General features: G+C 28.4%; 3 protein-coding genes and 1 long non-coding RNA gene across 4 annotated transcripts; 3 read left to right on the top strand and 1 right to left on the bottom strand.

Moving 5' to 3' along the window:
- Positions 1-292: 292 nt before the first annotated feature.
- LOC135143680 (uncharacterized) lies at positions 293-1,378 on the top strand. Its single transcript, XM_064075590.1, has 3 exons — positions 293-348; positions 649-758; positions 921-1,378. Coding segments are annotated over exons 1-3 (558 nt in total). The 5' UTR covers positions 293-346; the 3' UTR covers positions 1,367-1,378.
- Positions 1,379-5,277: 3,899 nt separating this feature from the next.
- On the top strand, positions 5,278-12,816 carry LOC135143688 (DNA replication licensing factor mcm4-like). The gene is made up of 23 exons (XM_064075596.1): positions 5,278-5,360; positions 5,418-5,491; positions 5,555-5,707; positions 5,763-5,927; positions 6,222-6,324; positions 9,110-9,183; positions 9,671-9,725; positions 9,788-9,859; positions 9,915-10,038; positions 10,092-10,223; positions 10,277-10,444; positions 10,510-10,616; positions 10,673-10,775; positions 10,838-10,898; positions 10,960-11,017; positions 11,074-11,131; positions 11,200-11,293; positions 11,349-11,436; positions 11,499-11,683; positions 11,741-11,840; positions 12,233-12,329; positions 12,397-12,649; positions 12,712-12,816. Exons 1-23 carry the CDS (start codon positions 5,345-5,347, stop codon positions 12,814-12,816), a joined length of 2,445 nt encoding a protein of 814 aa, XP_063931666.1. The 5' UTR covers positions 5,278-5,344.
- Positions 12,817-14,163: 1,347 nt separating this feature from the next.
- LOC135143696 (uncharacterized) lies at positions 14,164-15,884 on the top strand. Its single transcript, XR_010282882.1, has 6 exons — positions 14,164-14,254; positions 14,304-14,471; positions 14,565-14,742; positions 15,561-15,672; positions 15,736-15,775; positions 15,828-15,884. It is a non-coding gene; the product is annotated as an uncharacterized LOC135143696 (long non-coding RNA).
- A 3,704-nt stretch (positions 15,885-19,588) lies between these two features.
- Positions 19,589-21,122, bottom strand: LOC135143686 (uncharacterized). Its single transcript, XM_064075594.1, has 3 exons — positions 21,021-21,122; positions 20,747-20,953; positions 19,589-20,630 (listed from the first exon to the last, which is right to left on the bottom strand). The coding sequence occupies exons 1-3, from the start codon at positions 21,111-21,113 to the stop codon at positions 19,749-19,751; spliced, it is 1,182 nt and encodes a 393-aa protein (XP_063931664.1). The 5' UTR covers positions 21,114-21,122; the 3' UTR covers positions 19,589-19,748.
- Positions 21,123-23,225: the final 2,103 nt, after the last annotated feature.

Raw genomic sequence — 23,225 nt, 5'->3', positions numbered from 1 at the left:
TAAAACTTTTTAACTATATAGAAATCAATTTCTAAGTTTAAAAAAAAAAGTTATGAAAAAAAAATTAATTTTTTTTTTTTTTAATTTATAAATTTTGTATTTGTCTGTTAAATATTTATAGGCTTTTAGTTTATTTTTAAATAAAATGTTTTCGGCTAGCTACTTACTATCTAAAGTAGCAGAAGTTGCTCGAGTGGACAGTACTTAACAGAAAATGCTACAAAAAAAAATTTTTTATATAGAAAAGCACATTTAGCAGTTTCAGGGCATTACAAGCTTGTGCCTGTTATAAATTCCCACGCGAGTTCGGCAAACTTCCTTCTTTGTTTAGAACATCGAGCAAAATATGTACGCTAATTTTTTTTTACAACTTCTAGAAAGATTTTTATTGTTATACTTGGATGTTTCATTAGTTTTAAAATTATAATTCTAAAATCTTTAATTTTTTAATTAAATTTTTTTATTATTTTTAAGTTGGTGTTTATTATTACCTTAATGCTTATTATTTGCTATTATGGCGTATATACTTTTTTTTTATCATATCAAAAAATAAGCTTTAATTATTAAATAATTTACTGCGAATCCAGTATCTTTTATAAAGTTATATTACAAGTTATTACAATTCAATCAATTTATTTTTTAATTTAGGGTCTCCTTAGTACTTCAGAAGCGACTTGCTGCCTCCGTTTTAAAATGCGGGAAGCGTAAAGTTTGGTTAGATCCCAATGAAACTACTTCAATTGGTCTTGCAGCTTCAAGTATAATATTTTCACTTGTGTTTACTTTCTGTTTTTCTTTGAAGTTATAAAAAAAGTATTGAAAGCAAACCTCTTTTACCTCCTAGCTGTATATCAATTATTATAAAATATATATTAAATTTTATCAGCTTTAGTATAAAATCAACGTAAATTTTTTTTAAGGAGCTAAAATTCGAAAGCTTGTAAGAAATGGTCTCATCTATCGGAAACCTAATGCCATGCATTCCAGGAGCCGCGTGCTCCGTCGCCGGGACGCTGTCCGGCGGGGGCGGCACACCGGCCCTGGGAAGAGGCATGGTACACGCGAAGCTCGGATGCCCTCAAAAGTTTTGTGGATTCGACGAATGCGAGTCTTGCGAAGGCTACTTCGGAAGTATCGAGAAACTAAAAAGATCGACAAACATCTTTATCGCGAGCTTTACTTGAAGTCGAAAGGAAATCAATTTAAAAATAAAAGAAATTTGATGGAGCATATTCACCATCAAAAGCAAGTAGCCACACGTGCTAAACTTTTAGCGGATCAAGCAGAGGCTCGCAGGCTTAAAGATAAGACTCGGCGTGCTCGTCGTCAGGAAGTCGCTGCGGATTTGACTCAGAAAATGTTGTAGTGTTGCTTTTTTCCTAGGGGTTTACAAAATTAAAATAAAATGTTTCATTCTTTTATATATATTTAGTTTAATACTAGTAAAGCGCGTTATAAAAAAATTGTTTTTATATTTCATCTTATAAAAGATTATATATTTAGTAGGAACAACTTTTTGGCTTAAGCTAAGCCGTTTAAGATTCTGCCATTGACTTATTTTTTTTTCTAACGACTTGTTATAGATTTGCAAAGTAATAAAAAAATTGGTTCTTTACTCCTTTCTACTTTTTAGTTAAGTTCTAATAAGCGCGTTAAAAACTTTTTTTTTTAAATAAATCTTTAAAAATTGATTATTTTTTTATTAGAAACAATTTTTTGACTTATGCTGAGATAGTTAAAATTTTGTCTTTGATCTAAGTTTTTATAACACCTTGACTTTATTATAATAACATACTTTAAGAGCTCTATTTAGCTTACTTTTTATAAGAATTTTCAATTTAAATTATAAAATTTGGTTTGAAAATATATTTAGTACTTTTTAGTTAATTCTGGTAAGGCGGGCAATAAACTTTTTATTTTAATTTTATAATGGGTATATATTTTTCCTTAAGAATTACAGCTAAGGTAATTAGAATTAATCTTTGATATAAATGTAACTGTAACAACTTGTATTTTTTATTTATAACACTTTAATAGCATTACCTTTTGTTAATGTTAAATTCATCTCTTAACTTTACATTGTTATACTAATACATTTCTTTTTACTTTATTATGGCAGAAACCCCCGTTGGCGTGGGTGTTATGAGTATTATTTCTCTTTAAGTTTTAACCCGAAAAATTACTTATTTTAAATAATTAAAATGGCAATTTACATACCATATGAGTCTGTTACGAATAGTGATACAACGTTGGAAGGTTTCTAGAATATTGTGGTAGCGATAAAAATTCTTGAAATATTTAAAATTTAGCAGTAACTTTAAATATGGTTAAAGGTATATATTTATTACGCTCCACAATAAGAATAATGATATATCAAGTTGTTGTTACCTTAATTAAATTAATCTAAATGTTGTAGCTGGAATTAATTAGAAACATTTCTTGTTAGCTAATTAAATGTTGTAGCTGGAATTAATTAGAAACATTTCTTGTTAGCTAATTGTTAAAGTAATTAATTTATAAAGTAATATTGTTTGAATTACTTTTGGTTAAAGGGTTATGCAATTGCCGTCATCATTTTCAACACAGTTTGTGCTTATTTCTATAAAAGATATTTGGAATTATTTAATAGTGGGGTGCAACAGTTAAGGTGTTATTTTTCTTTAATTTTAAAACTATGGCACCTCTATAATAATCATTAAGGGAAAAATTAATAATAGTATTTTTTTGTTGTAAAAGTAGCGCAGCCTTCTTAATTCTAGTGATTGTAAGTATTATATACGTAAATAACTGAATTAAGGCAAGAATTTTTCACGGGAAAAAAGAAGTTAAAAAAGCCGGAAAAGTAGTAATTGAAGAAAAATTTAGTTTGAAATAATTGTGATAGTGAAATTATAGGGCATTTTTAACAAAAGTCAAAAATTTTACACATTTTATATTAGAAAAAACTCAAACTCAAAATTTTGCCAGCAAGTAACTTTTAAATCATTCTGGAATAAGCTAAATTATTTCGAGTTTTCTCATATCTAATAATAATTATAAAATACACTCCTTTTATGTTTCCTTTGTAGTGAAATCACGGTCTTTATTGGAACATAGAATCTTTTTTTATTCAATATTTCAATTTTTATTAAAAAATTTGTTTAGCTTGCTCTATATCTCTTAAGAGTACTCAAATATCAGTAAGTTTAATAAAGAATTTAACATTACATAAGTGTATAACTTCTGACAAAGGAACCACATAAGTATGTCGCCTACTAGGGGTTAAGAGTGATGTAACCTGTTTTTTGTTTGGTAAACTTAACTTCTATTTCTACGATTGCCAAAGTGTGTATTTTTTATAAATCGTTGAGTCATTAATATAGCAATCCCTTTTCTCTATTAAAATTCAAAAAGATCAAATTTGGTTAAAGTAAATTTTTTAAATTCTAATTTTGTAGTTTGTTGTACCTTAACTTTAACAAATGGAAATCTACCATAAAAGTTTTATTTAAGGTTTCAGATGAAAAGTATTTGTTGAAGGATCTCCCATACCTTCCCAAAATGCGTGGGCAGTAGTCATCTTTATGTACTAATTTTTTAAATAAAAAGATTAGATGAAAGTTATTATATATTACGTTCAAACAACAGAAAAGTAGAAGGGGCCAGAAATCAAAACTTTCTTTTATAATGAAAACAAAATCATTTTATTTTATTTTATTTAACAGTAAGGATACTAATAGTACTAATACATATATATATATATATATACAATTTTAACGAAAAAAAAAAAGTAAGCATCAAAAACTTCTCTACGCTAACTAGGTAGATCGGTCCGAGAGCATTCGAACCACAAGGTTTTATTTTGAAATAATAATATTAAAAACACCGTTTTTATAATAAATTTGCATTTACAATAGCTTTGCCAAAAATATATTTAGGGGGTAGAAGAACACTTTCTTTTTTAAAAAGTAGATCTTTATATAAAGTTGTGCTCCGACGCGTTCAATCTATTTTTTGTTCCGAGAAAGATGACCAAGCAATCTACTCCGTTGACATAATAATGGGAAATAAATAGTACTAAAATAAAACAGTTAGCACTGCTACTATACTAACCGAATTTCTTTCGACAACGGACATATATAAAAATTAATTGAAAATTTAAACAGTTTGAAATAACATGAAGTTTACAATTAGATTTAAATTAAGTTTTACATGGCAGACTTATTCCTCAATTATTACAAAACTAATAGAAATTGGCTAGTAAATATTAAACTTACGCATCGTGACTATTAATTACACGAGAAGTAGATTTACGAAATTAATTAATATTTATTTCATTTCGAATTTAGAAATACTCAACGTTAAAAACTAAAGCAAGATTGCTTCTGATATATAAAACGAGCAAACCGTTTTTAGCTTCTTTAAGTTTTGTTAAGTAGAATCAAATATCTTATAAAAAATTAGCTGAAATAGCAAAATTACAAAGTGTCTGCTTTTTAGCAATAGGTTAAAGTAAATACGTTTGGCTATGTTGTCTGAAAAGAATGCTAAAGTAGTTTTTTAAACTACAAAAACACTTCTTTTCCATTCTTAAATCAGAATTTTAAGAATAACGAAACAGCAATTATTTAAAATAATTTGCATTTTTTCTACAACTTATTATTAAAACTTTGGTTGTTTTTCTACCCTTTCTAATAAAAACAACTCCTCATAAATTTTACAAGAATTATGTAGATTGAGATTTTTTTATTAACTTTGCGAAAATTTGAATTTGTAAAATTTACAAATAACTGTATATGTGCTTATATAGTTTTAGTTTTATTATGTAGCTTGCAGAGTTTTTTAATATATTGCTCATGAAAAACTATCGATTAGTTTCTTTGTGTCTTTTAATTAGTATTAAATTTCGAAAATTTATGCAAAGTCAAATATCTGTGTGCGGGTTGCTACCCATTTAAAATAAATAAAGTACTTAGTTTTTTTTTACTTAAAATATTATTATAAAGTCACAAAGCTTTTAAAAAGGAAATATTACCCCTATTAATGCTATTGTTAAACTCTTTTGCAGCTGTACTAGCCATTCCATATATTTTACTAAAGCGCGATAAGAAAAGGGCAAGCCGGTTTTCACGTTCTTTTTTATTACAGAAGCCACTCTCTTCACTTTTCTGTATATTCATCGCTATAGAGAAAAAACTTATAACTACATCATAATTTAGTTTAGTGGTCTTCTATTTTCTTTTTAGGTTTTTTATATAAAATTGAAAATAATTCTTATTTAAATCCTTTTTTTATATATATTTCTGGATATTGAGTTTTTCATAGTTATTATAATATTACCAACCTTTTTTCTAGCTAAAAGTACATGCCGGATATTCCTTGTTAGTCATTTTAAACTTTTTGCTATAGAAATCAAATTATTATTTAATTTTGCTTAGCAACTCCGAATAGACCTCGTTCCTTTGTAGGACCATCAAGTTCTACTTCTCAAAATAATTCTATTTCTTCTCAAGTTAGAAATATTTTTAATACGAAATTATTGTTCCTCTTACTAATTATATTTTTTTAAATATAGCACGAAATAGGCACTTCTCGGTTAGGAAGTGAGTTAGCTGGCCTTCCTAGCACTCCTGTTCCTCGATCTAACTTATCTGGTTACGGAAATCGCATATTTAGCACAGGAAGAGCTAATCCATCTTCGACATCTAACGAATTTTCTGAGGATTTGGTTACTAATTTCATTACGTTTGTCTCAATTTTTTAAAATTATATTTTATTATAAGGTTGTACGAACTACTGAAGGGCAGCATAATGTTGTCCAAAGAGATTATTTATGGGGGACTAATGTTTCTGTGGTCGACTTAGAAAACGATGTTAGAAATTTTTTTGAAAATTTTAGAGTAAATGAAGATGACGAACTGCCTTACTATAAAAAATTGATGATAAATGTATTTTTATATATAAAATTTCAGTAAATATATTTTCTGAAGTTCTTATTATTTTCTATAAAAACTTTTTAATTATAAATTATAACTTTTTTTGTGAAGTTAATATTTTTTCTTTGTTTTCGAGTGCTCCTTAAAAAATTATAAATTATATTTTGCTTAAAAAAAATTATGTACTTAATTGAATTTTATTAATTTAATGTAAGGCTTTACTATATCTTCTAAACTTAGTTTAAATTAATGTAAAATTAATATAAATATAAAAATTATATGGATTTTTACTTATTACTATTGCAGCTTTCAGAATCTGAAAGGGATTTGAACTTCATTAATGTAGATTGTCAGCACATTCTGGCGTACAGCCGGCGGTTATATGAAACTTTGCGGGATTACGTTGAGAGTAATTTTACAATTAAATTTTTAATTATAAATTACAAAATTCCATAACTTTTATTATATATTTTAATTAGAATCTTAAAAAGTTTTATTTTTTTTTAAGTTTTTATTGTAAATTTTTATTATAATTGAAGTTTTTTTTGAAGTTTTTTTTTACGATTTAAATTTTTTTTATTGTAATTTTAAAAATTGATTTTTTTAGTTTATAATTATTTTTTATAATCTTGTAAATTGATTAATTTTTTAGTTTTAGTATTTTATATATTTTTCCTTAACTGAAATTTTATTGTTATTTTTCAAGTTAATTTCTTTAGTAAAAGTTTTTTTTAAAGTTTTTACTTTTTTTTAATAAATTTTTATTATTTATTTTTGAATCGATTTATAGTTTTAGTTTTTCTAAAAAAAATTATTTTTAAATTAAATTTTATTATAAATTTTTAAATTAATTTTCATTTTTTTTAATTCTATTTCTTAAATTATATTTTATAGTTTAAGACTTTTTTTAAATGAAATTTTATTTATTTTTAAGGGTTTTATGTAATTCTTTAAATAAAATTTGAGATTTTTATAAAAGTTTTATTTTTACGTTCAAATAATTTTATTATAAATTTTAAAATAATTTTAAAAGTTCGTTTATTTTAATGGTTTTTTAGATAAAATTTACAGTTTAAGATTTTTTTTAAAGTTTTATTTTCATTTTTATAGATAAAATTTTATTGTAATTTTTATTTGTTCTTTAAAATGCTTTTTTTTAATGTAATTTTTTAATTAAATTTTATAGTTTAAGAATTATTTTAAAAGTTTCATTTTTACTTTTCAAGTGAAATTTTGTAAATTTTTCAAAATTAATTTTTTTATTTTTGTTTTTTGATTAAATCTTATAGTTTAAGATTTTTTTTTTAAAAAAGTTTTATTTTACATGTTTTAAATAAAATTTCTATTAAATTTTTATAATAATTTTGTTGTTTTTAAATATAATTTTTCAATTAATTTTAATTTCCAATAAAATTTGATTAAAAATTTTAATTTAATTTTTAGTTTTTTTAATTGTCATTTTTTAATTAAATTTTATTGTTTAGGATTTTTTTAAATAAATTATATTTAAATTTTTAATTCAATTTTTAAATTTTTTTTTCAGAAATTTTTAAATTAAACAATTTGTTTAAGAATATTATATAAGTTTTATTTTTAATTTTTTAATTTAATTTTATAGTTTAAGTTTTTTTTAAAAAAAAAATTATTTTTACTTTCTTTCAAATAAAACTTATAAATTTTTACATTCAATTTTATAGTTTTAAATAATTTTTTTAAAATTTTATAATTTTTACTTTTTTAATGTAAATTCATTGAAATTCTTTATTTAATTTTAATTAAGTTTTTGTAGATTATAATAAAAATTAACTAATTAATTTCTTTAAAAAATAAAATTTTGAATAATTTCTTTTTAATTTATTAAAATTAATTATTTTAAAAAAATTTAAAAATTTCTAAAAATATTAATTATTAATTAAATTAAATTAATTTTTAATCGTAATTCGCATTTATTTTTATTATTATTATTACTATTTAAAAATTTTTTATAGAATATTAAATTCAATAATAAATAATATTTAAGATTTTATATAAAATATTTTTTTAGTAATAAATAAATAGAACGAATATATTTTTTATTTTATATTTTTTTTATTATTAAAATTTATTTTTTATTTGACTTATTAATATTTTAATTTTATTTATTTTTTTATTTTTATTATTAAAATTTTTATTTTTATAGAAGTTTTATTAATAGAAATAATATTAAAGTTTTTATTAATTTTTTTACTTTTTTAATTTATAATAAAATATTTTTTATTGTTTTTTACTATTTTTTATTATTTTCTTTTATTTTATTATTTTATGTATATAAAAGTTTAATCATAAAAATAATATTAAAGTTTTATATTATTTTTAAAAAATAAATTTATAAAATAAATATATTTTATTTTTTGTATTATTACTTTTTATTGTTTTTATTATATTTTATTTTATTATTTTATTATTTATTTATTATTAATACACTTTTTATTTATAGAAAAGTTTTTTAATAAAAATGACATTAAAGTTTTTTATTATAATATTGAATACTTTTTATTATCTTTATTTTATTTATTATTATGAAAACAAATTTATTTTTATAAAAGTTTTAAAAAATATTATTAAATTTAAAATTAAAAAGAAGTTTTATATAAAATATTTCTTTATAAGCAATAAATAAAAGTAATTTTTGTAGTTTTTTATAATTTTTTAATACTTTTTAAGATTTTTTTAATTTTTGTTATTTATCATTTTTTATTGTTATTATTTATTTTTTCTTATTATTATTACGTATTTTATTCATTAAAATGAAACTTTAAAAAAATATAAACTCCATCAATATAATAATATAAAAATTTTACTTTTTATAATTTTTTAAATTACACTCTTTACTTTTTATTATTTTAGATTATTATTATTTTATATTATTTTATTATTATCTTTATTTTTATTAAAACTTTTTACATTTTATTATTTTAAGTTATTAATATTATTATAATAACTCTTTACTTTTTACTATCTTATCTTATTTTATTATTTTATATATTATTATCAAAATATTATCTCTTTACTTTTTAGTATTTATATTATTATTATTTTAACGCTTTACTTTTATTATTTTTTAAATTCATTATTACTATAACCTTTTCCTTACCATTTTTTTGTGATCTTCATTATTATTATAAACTTCTTTAAAAATAATGAATACTTTTTAGACGCCATTCAAATATTTGACTTTATTGCCAGCGAAAAGTATGAGAATTGGTGCGGCGTTCCCAACCAACTGCAGGTGTTTATTCAGTCACGTGAAAAAAATACTGAACTATTTTATTCATTACTTATTTTGAATATTATTTTTTATACTTTTTTCTGTTGAAAAAATAATATTTTTTAATGAACTAATATTTATTTATATTTCCTTTTTTAGTTAAGAGCAGTACAAAATTTTTTGATATATATTTTCTATTGATTGGTTGATATGGGGGATGCCGATTATCTTTGATATTATTGGTGCTTTTCTCTATATGTGTGTTTTTATTGGTTAACGAAACTGTATTCCTATTTTTCCCTTTTTTATTGGTGCGGAATTATTGGTCCTTATTAACGTAACTACTGGGCAATGCTGCTATAATATATACTTAAAGCTTTTATACTATATTTCATTTATAAAGAAAATATAAATAAAATAATAAAGTAAATCGAATTTTTTATATGATATTTATAAATACATTCGTTATTTTGTTATCGTTAGTTCACTATATTTTATGTAAAATAAGGTACGGCCCTATAATTTAGGCGAGGAGGTGGCCATGCGCGACTTGGACCCTTCAGGAATTTTTTACGTGCCTTTTTCATCATGCGTTAGTCACGTGTCTTTCATGTGGATATTACAGATATTAACAAGCTCGTGGCGATCAAGGGGATGGTCATCCGCGTGTCTCCCATCCTTCCGGACTTGAATTTTGGTGTGTCTTTCTCCTTCATTAATATTAGTACTAGTAATTCATTATATTTTTTGAGCTTTTTTTGAGTGCTCGGTGTGCCATTTTTCATTGGAAGTTCTTCCCGTTCGTGGACGCATCGTCGAGCCGAGCCACTGCGAAAACTGCGGGACAAACTTTTCGTTGGACATTATACATAACAGGTGACTAACTCTTTACTTTGCTGGCATGTTGGGGGCAACTAACACGTGGGCAGATGCAAATTTCTTAACAAGCAGCACATCAAACTGCAGGAAGCGCCAGAGACCATCCCCGCTGGGCAGACCCCCCACGCAGTCGTCCTCGTGTGCTTGGATGAGTTTAAAGATGCCGTGCAGCCCGGTGATAGGTTCATTAATTTTAAAAAATATTCATCACGTGACTTGCCACGTGCCTTTTTAGGATTACTGTGACGGGCATGTTCCAGGCCTCGTCCATTCGTCCTAATAAGAACCAGCGGATTATTAAGGCTGTCTTTAAGACGCACATGGAAGTTTTTCATATTAAGAAGGCGGAGGCCCACCGCGTGGCAAGAGAGAGGCTTGCAGGCCCTGAAGAATTTTTTCACGAGTATATATTTTTTTGGGTATTCTTGCTAACTATTGGCAATACCACGCGATCTTTCATGGCCCCAGCGTCGCTGATGTTCACGAGATGCCTGACGCACGTGACTCTCTACATGCGCGTTTCCACGAATTTGCAGCGTCACCGAACATTTATCAAATTCTCATCAGTTCTTTTGGTTTTTATTTTTCAATATTTTTAATGATCAATTTTGATTATATATTTTGATTGCAGCCCCGGGCATCTGGCAGCACGAGGACATCAAAAAAGGCATACTTTGCCAGCTGTTTGGCGGAGTTAATAAAGACCTGAGGGACAGAGGCTTGGGAAAGTCGAGGTATTAACCCCACTTGACTTTCCACGAGGAATCACGTGCTCTTTGCTGCTCTTTCTGATTAGAGGAGACATCAATATACTTCTCTGCGGCGATCCGGGAACGAGCAAATCACAATTTTTAACGGTGTCCTACATATATGGCATTGTCCTTTTGATTGACTGTTTGATGTCGAGTGATTGGGTAGCACGTAAATAAGGTGACTCCTCGCGGAATTTATACTTCGGGAAAAGGCTCTTCTTCAGGTTACTAATAATAATAATAAAAATAATAATAATAAATAATAAATAATCGTAAACAGTGGGGCTTACTGCTTACGTTTCGAAGGATCCGGTCACTAAGGAACTTGTACTGGAAAGGTAAGCCATCCTATTGGCTCTCTGCACGGCCGGCATATTTCACGTGTGCTCACGTGGATTAATGGCAGCGGCGCGCTGGTTCTAAGCGATGGAGGGATTTGCTGCATAGACGAGTTTGACAAAATGAGCGAAGGCACGCGGTCGGTGTTGCACGAGGCCATGGTAGTCTGGCTAAATGGTGGGTTTTTTCCAAGGCTGCTCATCAATTTTCCGACAGGAGCAGCAGACAATCTCCATTGCAAAGGCGGGAATTATCTGCACTTTGAATGCACGCGCGTCTGTTCTCGCAGCCGCTAATCCTATTGGTTTAGAAATATTAGTCACCTGAGCGCCCAATTCTTTGCTAGTCAATCTGCTCTCCTTGCAGGGTCCTCGTGGAATCCGAAACTACCAATAGTAGACAACATAAATCTTCCACCAACGCTGCTCTCCCGATTTGACCTCATTTACTTGATTCTGGACAACCCCGATCCAATGAACGATCGCCAACTTGCCCGCCACATCACAGCGATGTACGCTACTGGCCCGGAGGCGCTTTCTGCGGAGATTATGGTACAATTACTTTAATAGCCAATTGTGATTGGTACTTATCATTACGCCCGGCTTTAGCCGCCAGAGCTACTTGCACGTTATATTTCGTACGCTCGCGAGCACATCCACCCGGTTATTACGGACACTGCCGCCGAGGCTCTTGTTCATGCTTACATGGGTGAAATGCTAAGAAAAATAATAAAAATCGAAATAAAAATAAAATAATAACAATAATAGTAGTTATAACAACAACAACAATAATAATAATAATAAACAAATAACAAAAGTAGTTACAGCAGTAGTAGTTTCAATTTTAACAACAGTAATAACTATAATTATAGATCTAAAAAATAACATTAATAGTACTTACACCAGCAATAATAATAATAGGAATAATAATAATAGTGATAATTATAATAAGAATAACAATAACAATAATAGGAATAATAATAGTAATAATTATTATAATAATTGTAATAACAGAGATAGTAATATTGGTATTAACATTATTAATAATTTTAATAATACTAGTAATAACAATAACCATAATGATAATAATAAATCTTGTAGAACTCCGTCAGTTTGGTGGTAGCAGAAAGACTATTGCCGCTACGCCCCGTCAACTGGAATCCTTGATTCGCATTTCCGAAGCCCTCGCACGAATGAGGTTTTTTTTTTGTCTTCTTTATCTCTATATTTTTTTTTAATGAAAAAAAAAAACTTTTTCTGTGCAGATTTTCTTCGGAAGTCGCGCTCGGCGACGTTGCTGAGGCGCTTCGGCTAATAAAAACGGCATTGTGCCAATCAGTGACAGATCCCGTCACGGGAATGGTGGACATGAGCATCATCACTACTGGCCTGAGCGAGAGTAGCCGTCAACGGCTCAACCAATCGGTGGTCAGCTTGAGGGATTATCTCTCGCATCGACGTATTGGCGCTCCGCTGCGACTTCGAGCTCTTCTGGAAGAATACAACCAGCAGAACAATGTTCACTTCATTTAATTTTTATTAAATTTATTTTTTTAATTATTTTTTATTAACTGATTTAGGCGAACTTGCAAATGCACCAGTTGAGGGATATCTGTAGGTCGCTAGTCGAAGAAGGCTTTATTTCATACAACTCTCGCCAGGATGCTATCTCCTTGATTTACTAAAATTCAATAAATCATATTTATAAATTCATAAAAAGTTTATTATTTCAGTTATAAATTTTCTGCTAATAAAGCGAATGAGTTTTAACTTCAAAGCTGACGCGCGGAAGTAAACGTTTCTGTATAAAAAAAGACTTGAATTTTAAAAAAAATTAAAAATTATTTTTTTGAGGATTATTGAAAACGTTATGAGCTTACGAATTTGTTAAAAGTACTTTTTTGCAAGGCATTTTTAAAATTGACACAGACTTATACCCCTTTTTTGACAAAGATTTTATTAAATATACATTCTTTAGCGAGTCGTGCTTATTTAAATAAAGTATTTTCGCAAAGCTATTTATATTACTGTTTCATTTTTACCATCCTTATTATAAGATTTGTAAAATTAATATTCTTAAGCAACTCGTTACTTATTTTTTAATAACCGCCTTTTTTGAAAGTTTCCACTAATAAAGTTTTATAAGAATTATATTCTTGAGCGACTTTTTTTGTCTGCTGTAACAATTGAGTATATACGAGTGAGGTGATGGACGAAAAGTAATAGAGAAAGTAGTTGATTTCCGCTCCTAAAGTGTTTTATGTGCGCACAGCCTCTACGTTTATCGTTAATTCAAAGCCCAATCTTATTTTAAGGTAGCAAAAAAGTTTTTTATATTTAACAAGCTATGATAATCAGGCATACGCACGGTATGTGAAGGCTATAAAAATTATTATAATTTCGGTCTAAATGGAGTGGAGCACAGAAAAAGCAGTGCTTATTCGTAACTTTTTCAAAACGCGGTTCGTACAGAATTCATAATTTAATATCTATAACTTTTTTTAAAACATTCCCTTATATATACTATATATACCTTCATAACTATATAGAATTTGAGATTGTAAATTAACGGAGGCTATTCCACTTTATAATAAAAGTATTAATTACCAATGTACAAGCCCAAATTTAATAAAGCCTTTAAATTTTATTTTATAAAACTTGCTAAAGATATTGCTTAAAGTTATAACCGTTGAAATATAAAATACTAAACATTCTTTGTTAGGCATACGAAGTAACGTTCGTACTTCCCTTTTAATAACTTTTTGCTAAACTTAAAAAAAGAAAATCGCACGCACTCCATTGAAGCCGGGCTGGCGGCTGCCATAGAAAAAAAAGTTCTTAAATTGAGGCGTTTTTAAAAAGAAAAAAATAAACAACTCTAGTCCAAGCTTTTTATTAAGTTCTCATGATCCAGACCGACGCAAACGCTTTTTTTAATAATATTCCGCCTATAACAAGGTAACTCTGTTATAAATTTTATATATTCTTTTATTAAAAATAATACATATCACTACAAGATATTTAATAGTGGCGATCCTTTGTTTTAGTCTGGCTTGCAATTTTAATGTTATTCCCACTTATAGTTTTTTGTTAATATGGAAACATATACGTTATGACTTCGAGGTAAGTCACGAAGTAAATCAATTTTTTTATTAATCTATTTTTTTATTAGCTTTGGCGACTCTTTACTTCTCTGCTTTACTCCGGGCCTTTAGGATTTCCTTTCCTTACTAATCTCTACTTAATATATCAATACTCTTCATGGTTAGAAAAAGAAGAATTTTCCGGAAGAAAAGCTGATTTTGTTTTTATGTTAATAATAATAGCTGTTGCTTTAATGGTTATTATTCTTACAATTACATCTCTTTTGATAATTTTTTATACTTCGTTAAATTTTTTAATCATTTTAGTTGTTATTAAAGCTTTTTTAAAGGTGTTAGGGTTAAATCCTTATTATCCTGCTTATTACTTGGCAACGTCTTTGTCGATGGCGTTAACATATATCTGTTGCCAGCTTAATAAAGATGCCGTTGTTACATTTTACTTTTCCATTGCGTTGAAAGCCGTTTATCTTCCTTGGGCACTTCTGTTGTTTTACACTTTACTTGGAGGCATCATATATAAATAAAATTTATTTTAAAAATATCATTAAATTTAAATAATTAGTTACTTAGTTATTAGTTCTTGACTTTAGGCTTTTTAAATTTAATTATCTATTATGTTTTTAATCATTGGATTCATACATTATTTTAAAGATTTATAAATTTTGAATACAATTCTTTAATTAACTCTAAATTTTTTTAAATTATTTTTTTTATAAATCATATTTTTATGTAGATTTAAAAAATTCAATTAATTAGTTTTCTTTACTTGAACGTTATAAAATTTTTTTAATAAGTAATTCAAATTATTTATAATTTTATATAGAGATTGATAAGATCCAATTACATAGTTATTAAATTCTTTACTTAAGCTTTTTAAATTTTTTTTTAAAGTAATTCTATTTACTTTACATAAAGGTTTATAAAATCTAATTAATTAGTTACTAAGTTATTAATTCTTTACTTAAGCATAATTTATTTTTAAAAAGCGATTTTAATTAAGCATAATATTTTTTTAAAGATTTATCCTTAAAATTTATAAAAATAGTTTGTTATAAGTGTTTTCAAATAATTTTTTTTAAGATTAGTAAAATTTAATAAATTTAATCTTATAAGCGATTTCATTTAGTATGGGCTTTTAAAAGATTTGTAAAATCTAATTTTTAAGTTGTAAATTATTAATTTTTTACTTAAACTTTTCACTTTTACTTTTTATAACTAAATCTCAAAAGATTTATAAAAAGTTAAAATATTAATTTTTTATATTTTTAGCCCACTAATTCTAGTTTTCAAAAGAGATTTTATTTAAATAAATAATTTAAAAAAAGATCCAATTCGCCTTGAAATAATCGGGATGATTTCTGGGCATTGCTACTATTTTTTACAGTATATTTATCCTCAACATAGCGGGACTGTTTTACTTACTACTCCAAAATTTCTGTACTATTTTCGAGCAAAATTTTAATATTAAAATTCAGATTTTCACTCAATTTTTTTATATAGTAAGAAATATTTTTCTGATTCGCGCATTTCACGCGTGCAGGTATGATTTTTTATTTTCTTTCAATTTATATATAAAAAATTAATATATGAAGGGGGTTGGAGTCATCTTCCGATCTCGAACTTCTTCTGCCGGAGAGAGCAAATCCAGCGCTCCTCAAAGATGGGAAGGAGAAGGCCGAGTCCTTGGAAGCAAATAATAAAATTGAGTTTTTTTTTTAAATTTTAAAAAAAAATAAAAAAAATTTATTACTACTTCTTTAATTCTAAATCCAAAGAGTTTTAACTCTTTTACTATAGTTGAAATTTGGTAAAAATCCGAACAATTTTATTATTTGAAATCAAACTTTTAACGATATTAAATTTCTATTAAATTGAAAGCGTTATAATTAAATTAATTTTTAATTTAAAAAAAGTTATTTATATAACTTAGAACAGTGGTTTATTACTATTTTTCTTCATTCTGACTGCAGGTTTTAGAAAAATACATAATTTTTCATAATTATAATTTAGTGTATCAATTTTTTTACTTCTTACAATCTCAAGGTACACAACCAAAATAAATATTTGTTCCTCATTTCCCTATTAAATTAAGAAAAAGACAAGGAAGATGTCTTCTAAATTCACGCAGTGATTGTTTTTTCTTTTATTTGGACTTGTGTACTTAACGCTCTATCTAACTAGAAAAAGCGTATTAAAAAAAGAATCTGAACAGCTAAATTGCTTAACGCTCCCATTGAATTTAAGCTAAGATCAGTGCGTCTTGAATACAATTTAAGTGATAGATATATTGTCTATAATAAAACTGGCATACTCAAAAAAAGTATCTATAGTTACCATAGTTAATATTATAAGCTTTGGATAATTACTTTTTACATAGCCTGCATCATTGCTTATTCTTTTTTATTATCAACAGAATCACTTGCAAATATAAAATATTAAGAACGCGTCAAAATAAATTTCAATTGTCACGACTAGCATATTTGTTAAGAACCTATAGTGATTCGCATAGGTAAAGAGGTTTTAAGTAAAGCCAAAACTAAAAATATAATTTTTTAAAAAATGTTTATGACTTTAATGGGATTAAACGATATGCGGTATATAAATAAAAAGGAATTCTTAGTCAAGCCTTATAATAGCATATAAAAGAAATTGTTAACACAGAGTATTAATATTATACAACTGCTTTATCTTATAAACGATAAAGCTAAATATGCCTTTAGTCGTATCAACCGAGATAACACTAAAATCAAGGGGCGCATTATAGACAGTTGAGAAGGTAGGCGATGAACGTTAAATAGCAAGATGATCAGTAAAGTCGCTTTTTCGGCTACGGTACACCATCGTTGCGAAGAGGTTACCGAGATGTAGGCCCGCATTCCTGACTCGTTTGACTAATTTTCAGGAGGCGAGAACGATGAACCAGCCTCCGACACTTCATCCAAATGGTTATCTCCTTTTACTCTTTAGGTGCACCATACACTTTTTTATGAGGTGCCGGGGAGGGCGGAGTTAAAAAGTCATGATTTCTCGAATGAGGCGCCGATGCTCGAATGTTAGCTTCTCAGGAAAGCAGTTAGGGCAGTACATAACTTCGGGTGTCGTCGTTATGTTGATGTGAGCATCTTGTACAGCAAGCTTAGAGTCGGCATTAACATTGTTTAGTAAAGCGAGTTTCTGTAGTGTCGGGAAAAACAAGGGCACCTTCTCGAGCAATTCGGAAAACCAATTAATATGAAACTGGGAGAATATCTTTAATGCCTCCATTTTGTCGCCCAAATCGAGCAGCACAGATAACTGATTCAGAATAGTTTCTTTAGCGCTTCAATAGCCTTTTAAAGGCGGATGCCCTCTAAGACGGTAACAACACTCCCTCGCCACGTGTGTAGGCAGTTTGGTCCTTAAAATTTTCAAGTTGCGTTCTCCTGCGTAGGCCACAAGGATGTAGTCGTTCCGGTTTACTACATGGCTCTAGTACGCAGTATCTCCGCTTAGAATGACTGAAGAGTTATGGACATGAAGAGCGTCAAGATCGAACGACGTGATTAAATGCTGGAGACTTTCAAATAACGTCACAGCTACGGGCCCTTGCCTAATCAAGTTGGGGTATTTCCAACTGCTCAACCTCTTGCAGAGCTGGTAAAGCAATTGGGTTGTGTTAATGGCTCCCTTTATCAATATAGCAAGCCCTTTCAGGTCCTGACCATACGATAAGTTACAGAAATTAAAATGACCCATCAAGGGGATTGCGTTTTGCTGACGATGCTGATAGCTGTTCTATCGCATTTTTAACTCCAGCACCTCATGTTTTATATTATTGACGCCCTCCGCATTTCAAAAAAGAAAAGGAAAAAAACGGATATGATTACTCTTCTAAGGTTTAGAAGTCACTTCAAACGGGTTCTAAGCTCTTTACGGTTTCGGGCATGGTCATGAGATGCGTCGTCTGTTAGTTGCTTGTGGTCGTTGTTCTTGCTGTTCTTGCAGTTGCTGAGTAGCTGAGTTTGCATGATTATCGTAAGTGGCATTAGTTGCAGGGGGGAGTCTTGCTCTTAGGCGCGAAGCATTAAAACTAGTCGAATGATGGTAAATGCTGTAGAAATTTACGGAAGCCCTGGTGGCATAGATTCATCGGCTATTCTAGTATTCGTAGACCCGGCAGTGGGCGGAGTGTGCCTAGCCACCACCGCTAGTTTAGCAAGCGAGTCTTTGGCCCTTCGTAGTCAAGTGACCTGTAACGCATAGAGATAGGGCAGTGCTTAAGCTTGCAATGTGCCTGAAGATCTGTCAACGAGGGCACAGGATAAAGCAATTACTTTTTCGTAGTTTTCCTATTAAGTTTGAAGATATGGGACACTCTTTAATTCTAACAGCTTTTTCGTTCTTTCTAGGTATAGGCACCAACACAAAGGTAGCGGAACCTCGCGTCCCTGTGTGCAGTTTTGTTACTCGGAGAATCGTGATGCCTTCTGCGCGTAGGCCCGGCTCGATGAAAAAATAAACTTTACAGAAAAAGAACTTAAATGACTTGTTCTCAAGTAATTGATAAGTAGAATGCTGTAACTTCAAATTACGCGTATCGTAGAGATAGCGCGGTATTCAATAGCAAGTGGTTTGTTAAAGTTGTATAAAAAAAGGGCCGCTTTTGTTTTTCACAAAGAGTAAGGGGTTATAACTTTTTATTAATTTTAATGCTTTGATAAAACACTTAACAGTAATCTCTCTACCAACACCAATCTGATCTTAATAATAACGCCTGACTTGTACGGCAGAATATTTCTAAGCCGCCAGTTAAAAATTTAAGCAAGTCGTAGATTGCGGGTTACAATTCGAAAGTGCTATTTATTAAATAGCTATTGTGTTTTGTGAACCTCGGATGAACAAGCTTTTTTGCTGAAGCAACGCTACCGGTAACCTGACTTATGTAGCACTCACTGTGCAATTGTCTGCCACAATACTGCGCTATGTACATTTGCACAAATTGCTAAACAAGCCCCACTTTAAATAACAAATAAATATTAAACTTAATAAATTTTTTATGTGCAAAGAAACAGGGTTAATCAAATATTTTTAACTACTTTTTAGTATAAGGTTGGTAGATAAAGGGAGCTTAAAACAAACTGATAATATTTCTTAAAGAAACAATAACCCAAACTACTGCTTTTAATAAGATGTAAATAAGGTACACTTGTAAACTAAGATTTGGAAAGAGGTAATAAATATAATTTCTCAAGTATTTAAGTACCTTGAAATGATAAGCGGCTAAGACGGGAACCCTTTTAAAGCAAACAAATCTTTTGGTAAAACAAACCACTAACAAATGCACGTTGAATAAGTTTATTTTTTGTGACGTTTAGCCATTTCCTCACCCTGAGGATAAGTAGTATTTGCTTATGGAAGGGCGAATTCCAACTCACCTAGTATAAATTGTTTAATTTACTTATTAATTAAAAGTATTCACGCTATTCCACGCCTTAGAGGCACAAAATTCTTTGCTTTACTACAAAATGCCTTCTTTACTTTTGTTCATAACTCGAAATATTATTATAATTTACTTCCAGATATAAGGCGTATATGACGTTTTGAGAGTGCAACCAACTTTTCTCATTAGAAATTTCTAAATATACAGAACCAGAGCTACGACATCTTTGCGATCCTTTTACTTCCATAGGAGTTACACTTAAATTACTTTCACGTGTACTGCTTTCATTCTCCTCTGGACTGACAGAATATGTTAACCAAAATGGCAAGTTTGCGCTATTCTCATAAATTTCCCAGCAAAGCAAATCACCTTTTTGACATTGAATTTTTTTGGACGAATATAGAGTTCCGGCTGGTATGCACACCTCAAGAAGGCTTTTATCTATATAATGAGTACAAAGGGAGCACGTGCAAGATCCATTAAGGCGTGAAGGAAGAAGAGAAGGGACGACGTTCAATTTTTTTAAAAAGGAAAGGTAGTCAGCAGTAAACAGCTTCATCTTAGATTCCGTTTGCTTCGGTAGCCAGCCTTTTACCATATTCCAAATCTGAAGCCCAACTTTAGAAACATTGCAAGTGATAGTCGCTCCTATCATTTCAGGGTACTGCTGGGAAAGTGCTCCCATTTTTTTTAACAGTGATATAGTTTTAAAGCCAAAGTGCTTTATTTTGAGACCGGTAACATCTACAATATCGAGGCGTGAACATGGAGTGTTATGCTTTACAGAGATCCTGTGCAAGACAAGGTCAAAGTAAACATCGCAATAAAGAACTAACTCTAGCCACAACTCTTCAAGATTTTTGCTAGTAATTTCACTAAAGAAATAGTTCGCTAATATTGTAAAAGTCACACAATGATATTCACTGGAACATTGATGATGAAAAGCAGGAGGTATATTTTTCCAAACAGTTTCAAGCTGTGTATAAGCAAAATTTTTCATATAATTAGAAAGAAATTTTAAAAAAGGAGCTAATTAAAAAAGTGAAGCAAAATTCAGCTTTTTAACTAAAAAAAGAAAAATGAGTTTAGTACTATGATCTTAAACTTTTCCATAAAGTAGGGCCATTTCAGCTGGCCTTGCTTTTTTTCTTCTTCAAGAATCTCGTTTCTTACTTTATCAATATTATATTCCTGGCGAAAAAGTAGATGTCGTTCAAAAGCTGAAAGAGCGTTAGCACCATGTCCCTTAATAAAGCGAGCAAGTTTAAAATCTGACACTAATTCTTCTGGCACTTCTCCCTTTGAAAGCAATCGTCAGTGCACCACTAAAAACATTAAGAAGAGAACAAAATGAACATTTTTTTACCTTATAATCACGAAGTATTATATTTATAGAGTTTCTCAAAGCAACAATATCTTCTTCCTTTATGGAAATTAAGAAAACTTGATTATTTGACATAATTTTAGTGACTCTTAACGGTCGTACAAAAAACTTCTGTTAACCCTGACAAAAACAAGAAACAATACTTTAAAACGTTATTAATAGTTTTCTAGATTGGTTTTTAATAAAATATACAGAGGTTACTAAATAGTTAATATTTAACATGTTTACAATTTTGGGAAAAAGAGTAAAATGAACATTTAAATACTGCCTACTAATGACTACAGATATAATCAGGGGGTTACATAGTAGTAATGCGTAAGATTTTTCGAACCAATACAACACGAAAAAAAATTTTTTTTATAATAAAAACAATGATCTTTGCTCAAGCTTTAATAAAAAAAAATTTCGTTCATGCTGCCAAATAATTATTAAAAACTTTACCGAAGTAAAGCTTATTCAAGCCAAATTCTTAAGGTGCAGTCATATTTGATATAAAAAATACAGGTAAAAAATCAAGTTTTTAGTATAAAAAAAAATAAAGTTATGACACACAAGTAAGATTTAAAATTAGTATTGCTCTTAAAATGATTGATCTTATAAACTTTACTATTTCTTTGCTTCTTATTCGGCATTTTATAATAAAAGCCCACTATTGGATTATATCTAAATATTTTCTTTTCAAAGTAGTAAAGTTTTTCTACTATCATTCAAAGAAGCAGATTTTAAGTCTGAAAGCTTTCACATTATTTTGGTGAAAGGTTTTACTATAATTCAAGTGTGCCTAAAAATTTTAGAATATTTTTAATTAATGTTTTAAGAGGCAAACATACTTATAAAAAATTTTTTGTTTTATAAAGAAATATTTGTCAAAGTTTTTGTGGGCTTGCTTGGTTTTACCTATAAGAAATTATTTCGCCTTAATAATGGTTTAAAAATATATCTTTACTTTTTTTTAAACATTGTGGTTAATTTGTTAAAAATTAACATATCTGGTAGTTGCTATAAAATTACTAAATGAAGTTTCCGTAAAAGTTATTTTATAGTCAAAACTTCATAAATTCTTTTTATGATAAAATTAAAACTAACATGAGAATGGCAAAGCTTATTTTCATATTACTGGAAAATAACGCTTTCGCGAGGCTGGCTAACCACTTTCTTCTATTAATAATCTTCTTTCGCTACTATTAACAAGATTGTTGAAAAATATTAAAACAAAATTAATTGAAGGTCAACTATAATATGTATTTAATTACTATAATCTTTCTATTAATAAATATGTTATTCATGTTTATTTTCCTTTCTCGTCCTTTTTAAAAAAATTACCATTACTTTTCTAAATTAATTAAACCTTTGAAAAAGTGAGCTGATAAAGTTATAATGTTATAACTAACAAAAACTTTCTCATACTGCACTAAAAATCTAGTAAAGATAATCCAATAAAATCTTTTTATCTCCATAAAATTTACCAAATGCATTAAAAAAATAAAAAGATAATCTGACCCGACCCAATCTCATTTTATTCGTCATATATAAGTGAGTTTCTAGTTTAAGGTTTTTAACATAAAGTATATAAAAAAAATTGTTATATTTGTATTAATTCTATAGTGTTATAATGATTAATTTCTTAGCCAAAGAAAATTTATTCTTTCTCTTCCCCGTTTTACCGGAACTAAAATAAGGAAAAGCTTGACTACTGAAGGTAGGGAGTTGAGATACTGTAAACAAAAACTACCGTTAGTCACATCTTATCGTACGAAGAGACTGTTAAAAGAATTGTCTGTGTAACTTTTCTACGGTAGGCTTATAATAATTTATACATTAAGATAAAATGAGATTTAGAAACGTTCATTAGAAAACGCTAATTACGACTTTAATAAAGTTTCAACAATGTTTTTTTAAAAGTAAAAGTAATAAGGAAGTGAATTCTAGTGCCTTTTTCCAGAAACTTAACATCGGAAAACGAGCATTCAAAGGTATCTTCAGAAGACTATTGAAAGTCTTGAGGAAAAGATCCCAGTTCATAAGTTTTAACGCAAATTACCATTTTTAGGCAATTTATGATTATTATTGATTATTTTATTGCTTGGTAGTTAGTATGTAATGAAGGTTCACGAAAAGTAAACTGGCAGTTGTGTTAATTTTTAGTGGTTTTTTTGTTTTAGTCACATCTGTACATCTCTCTCTCTC

The sequence above is a fragment of the Zophobas morio genome, unplaced genomic scaffold (genome assembly GCF_036711695.1).
Source record: "Zophobas morio isolate AGI-343-1 ecotype UQ-CSIRO unplaced genomic scaffold, CSIRO_AGI_Zmor_V1 ptg000070l, whole genome shotgun sequence".
NCBI classification, from domain to species: Eukaryota; Metazoa; Arthropoda; class Insecta; order Coleoptera; family Tenebrionidae; genus Zophobas; species Zophobas morio.
Note: the sequence above shows the minus strand (reverse complement) of the source record. Positions and strands in the feature narration are given on the sequence as shown.

Bases quoted from the DNA above. Each gene is read 5' to 3' on its own strand.
- LOC135143686 (XM_064075594.1), bottom strand. From the start codon at position 21,113: ATGTCAAATAATCAAGTTTTCTTAATTTCCATAAAGGAAGAAGATATT. The intron at 20,954-21,020 runs GTAAAAAAATGT...TTGCTTTCAAAG, and splicing joins TAATACTTCGTGATTATAAG to GGAGAAGTGCCAGAAGAATT. The intron at 20,631-20,746 runs GTACTAAACTCA...GCTTATACACAG, and splicing joins TGGAAAAGTTTAAGATCATA to CTTGAAACTGTTTGGAAAAA.
- LOC135143680 (XM_064075590.1), top strand. The intron at 759-920 runs GTATAATATTTT...ATTTTTTTTAAG, and splicing joins AATTGGTCTTGCAGCTTCAA to GAGCTAAAATTCGAAAGCTT.
- LOC135143688 (XM_064075596.1), top strand. The intron at 10,617-10,672 runs GTTTTTATTTTT...TTTTGATTGCAG, and splicing joins AATTCTCATCAGTTCTTTTG to CCCCGGGCATCTGGCAGCAC. The intron at 11,018-11,073 runs GTTACTAATAAT...AATCGTAAACAG, and splicing joins GGGAAAAGGCTCTTCTTCAG to TGGGGCTTACTGCTTACGTT.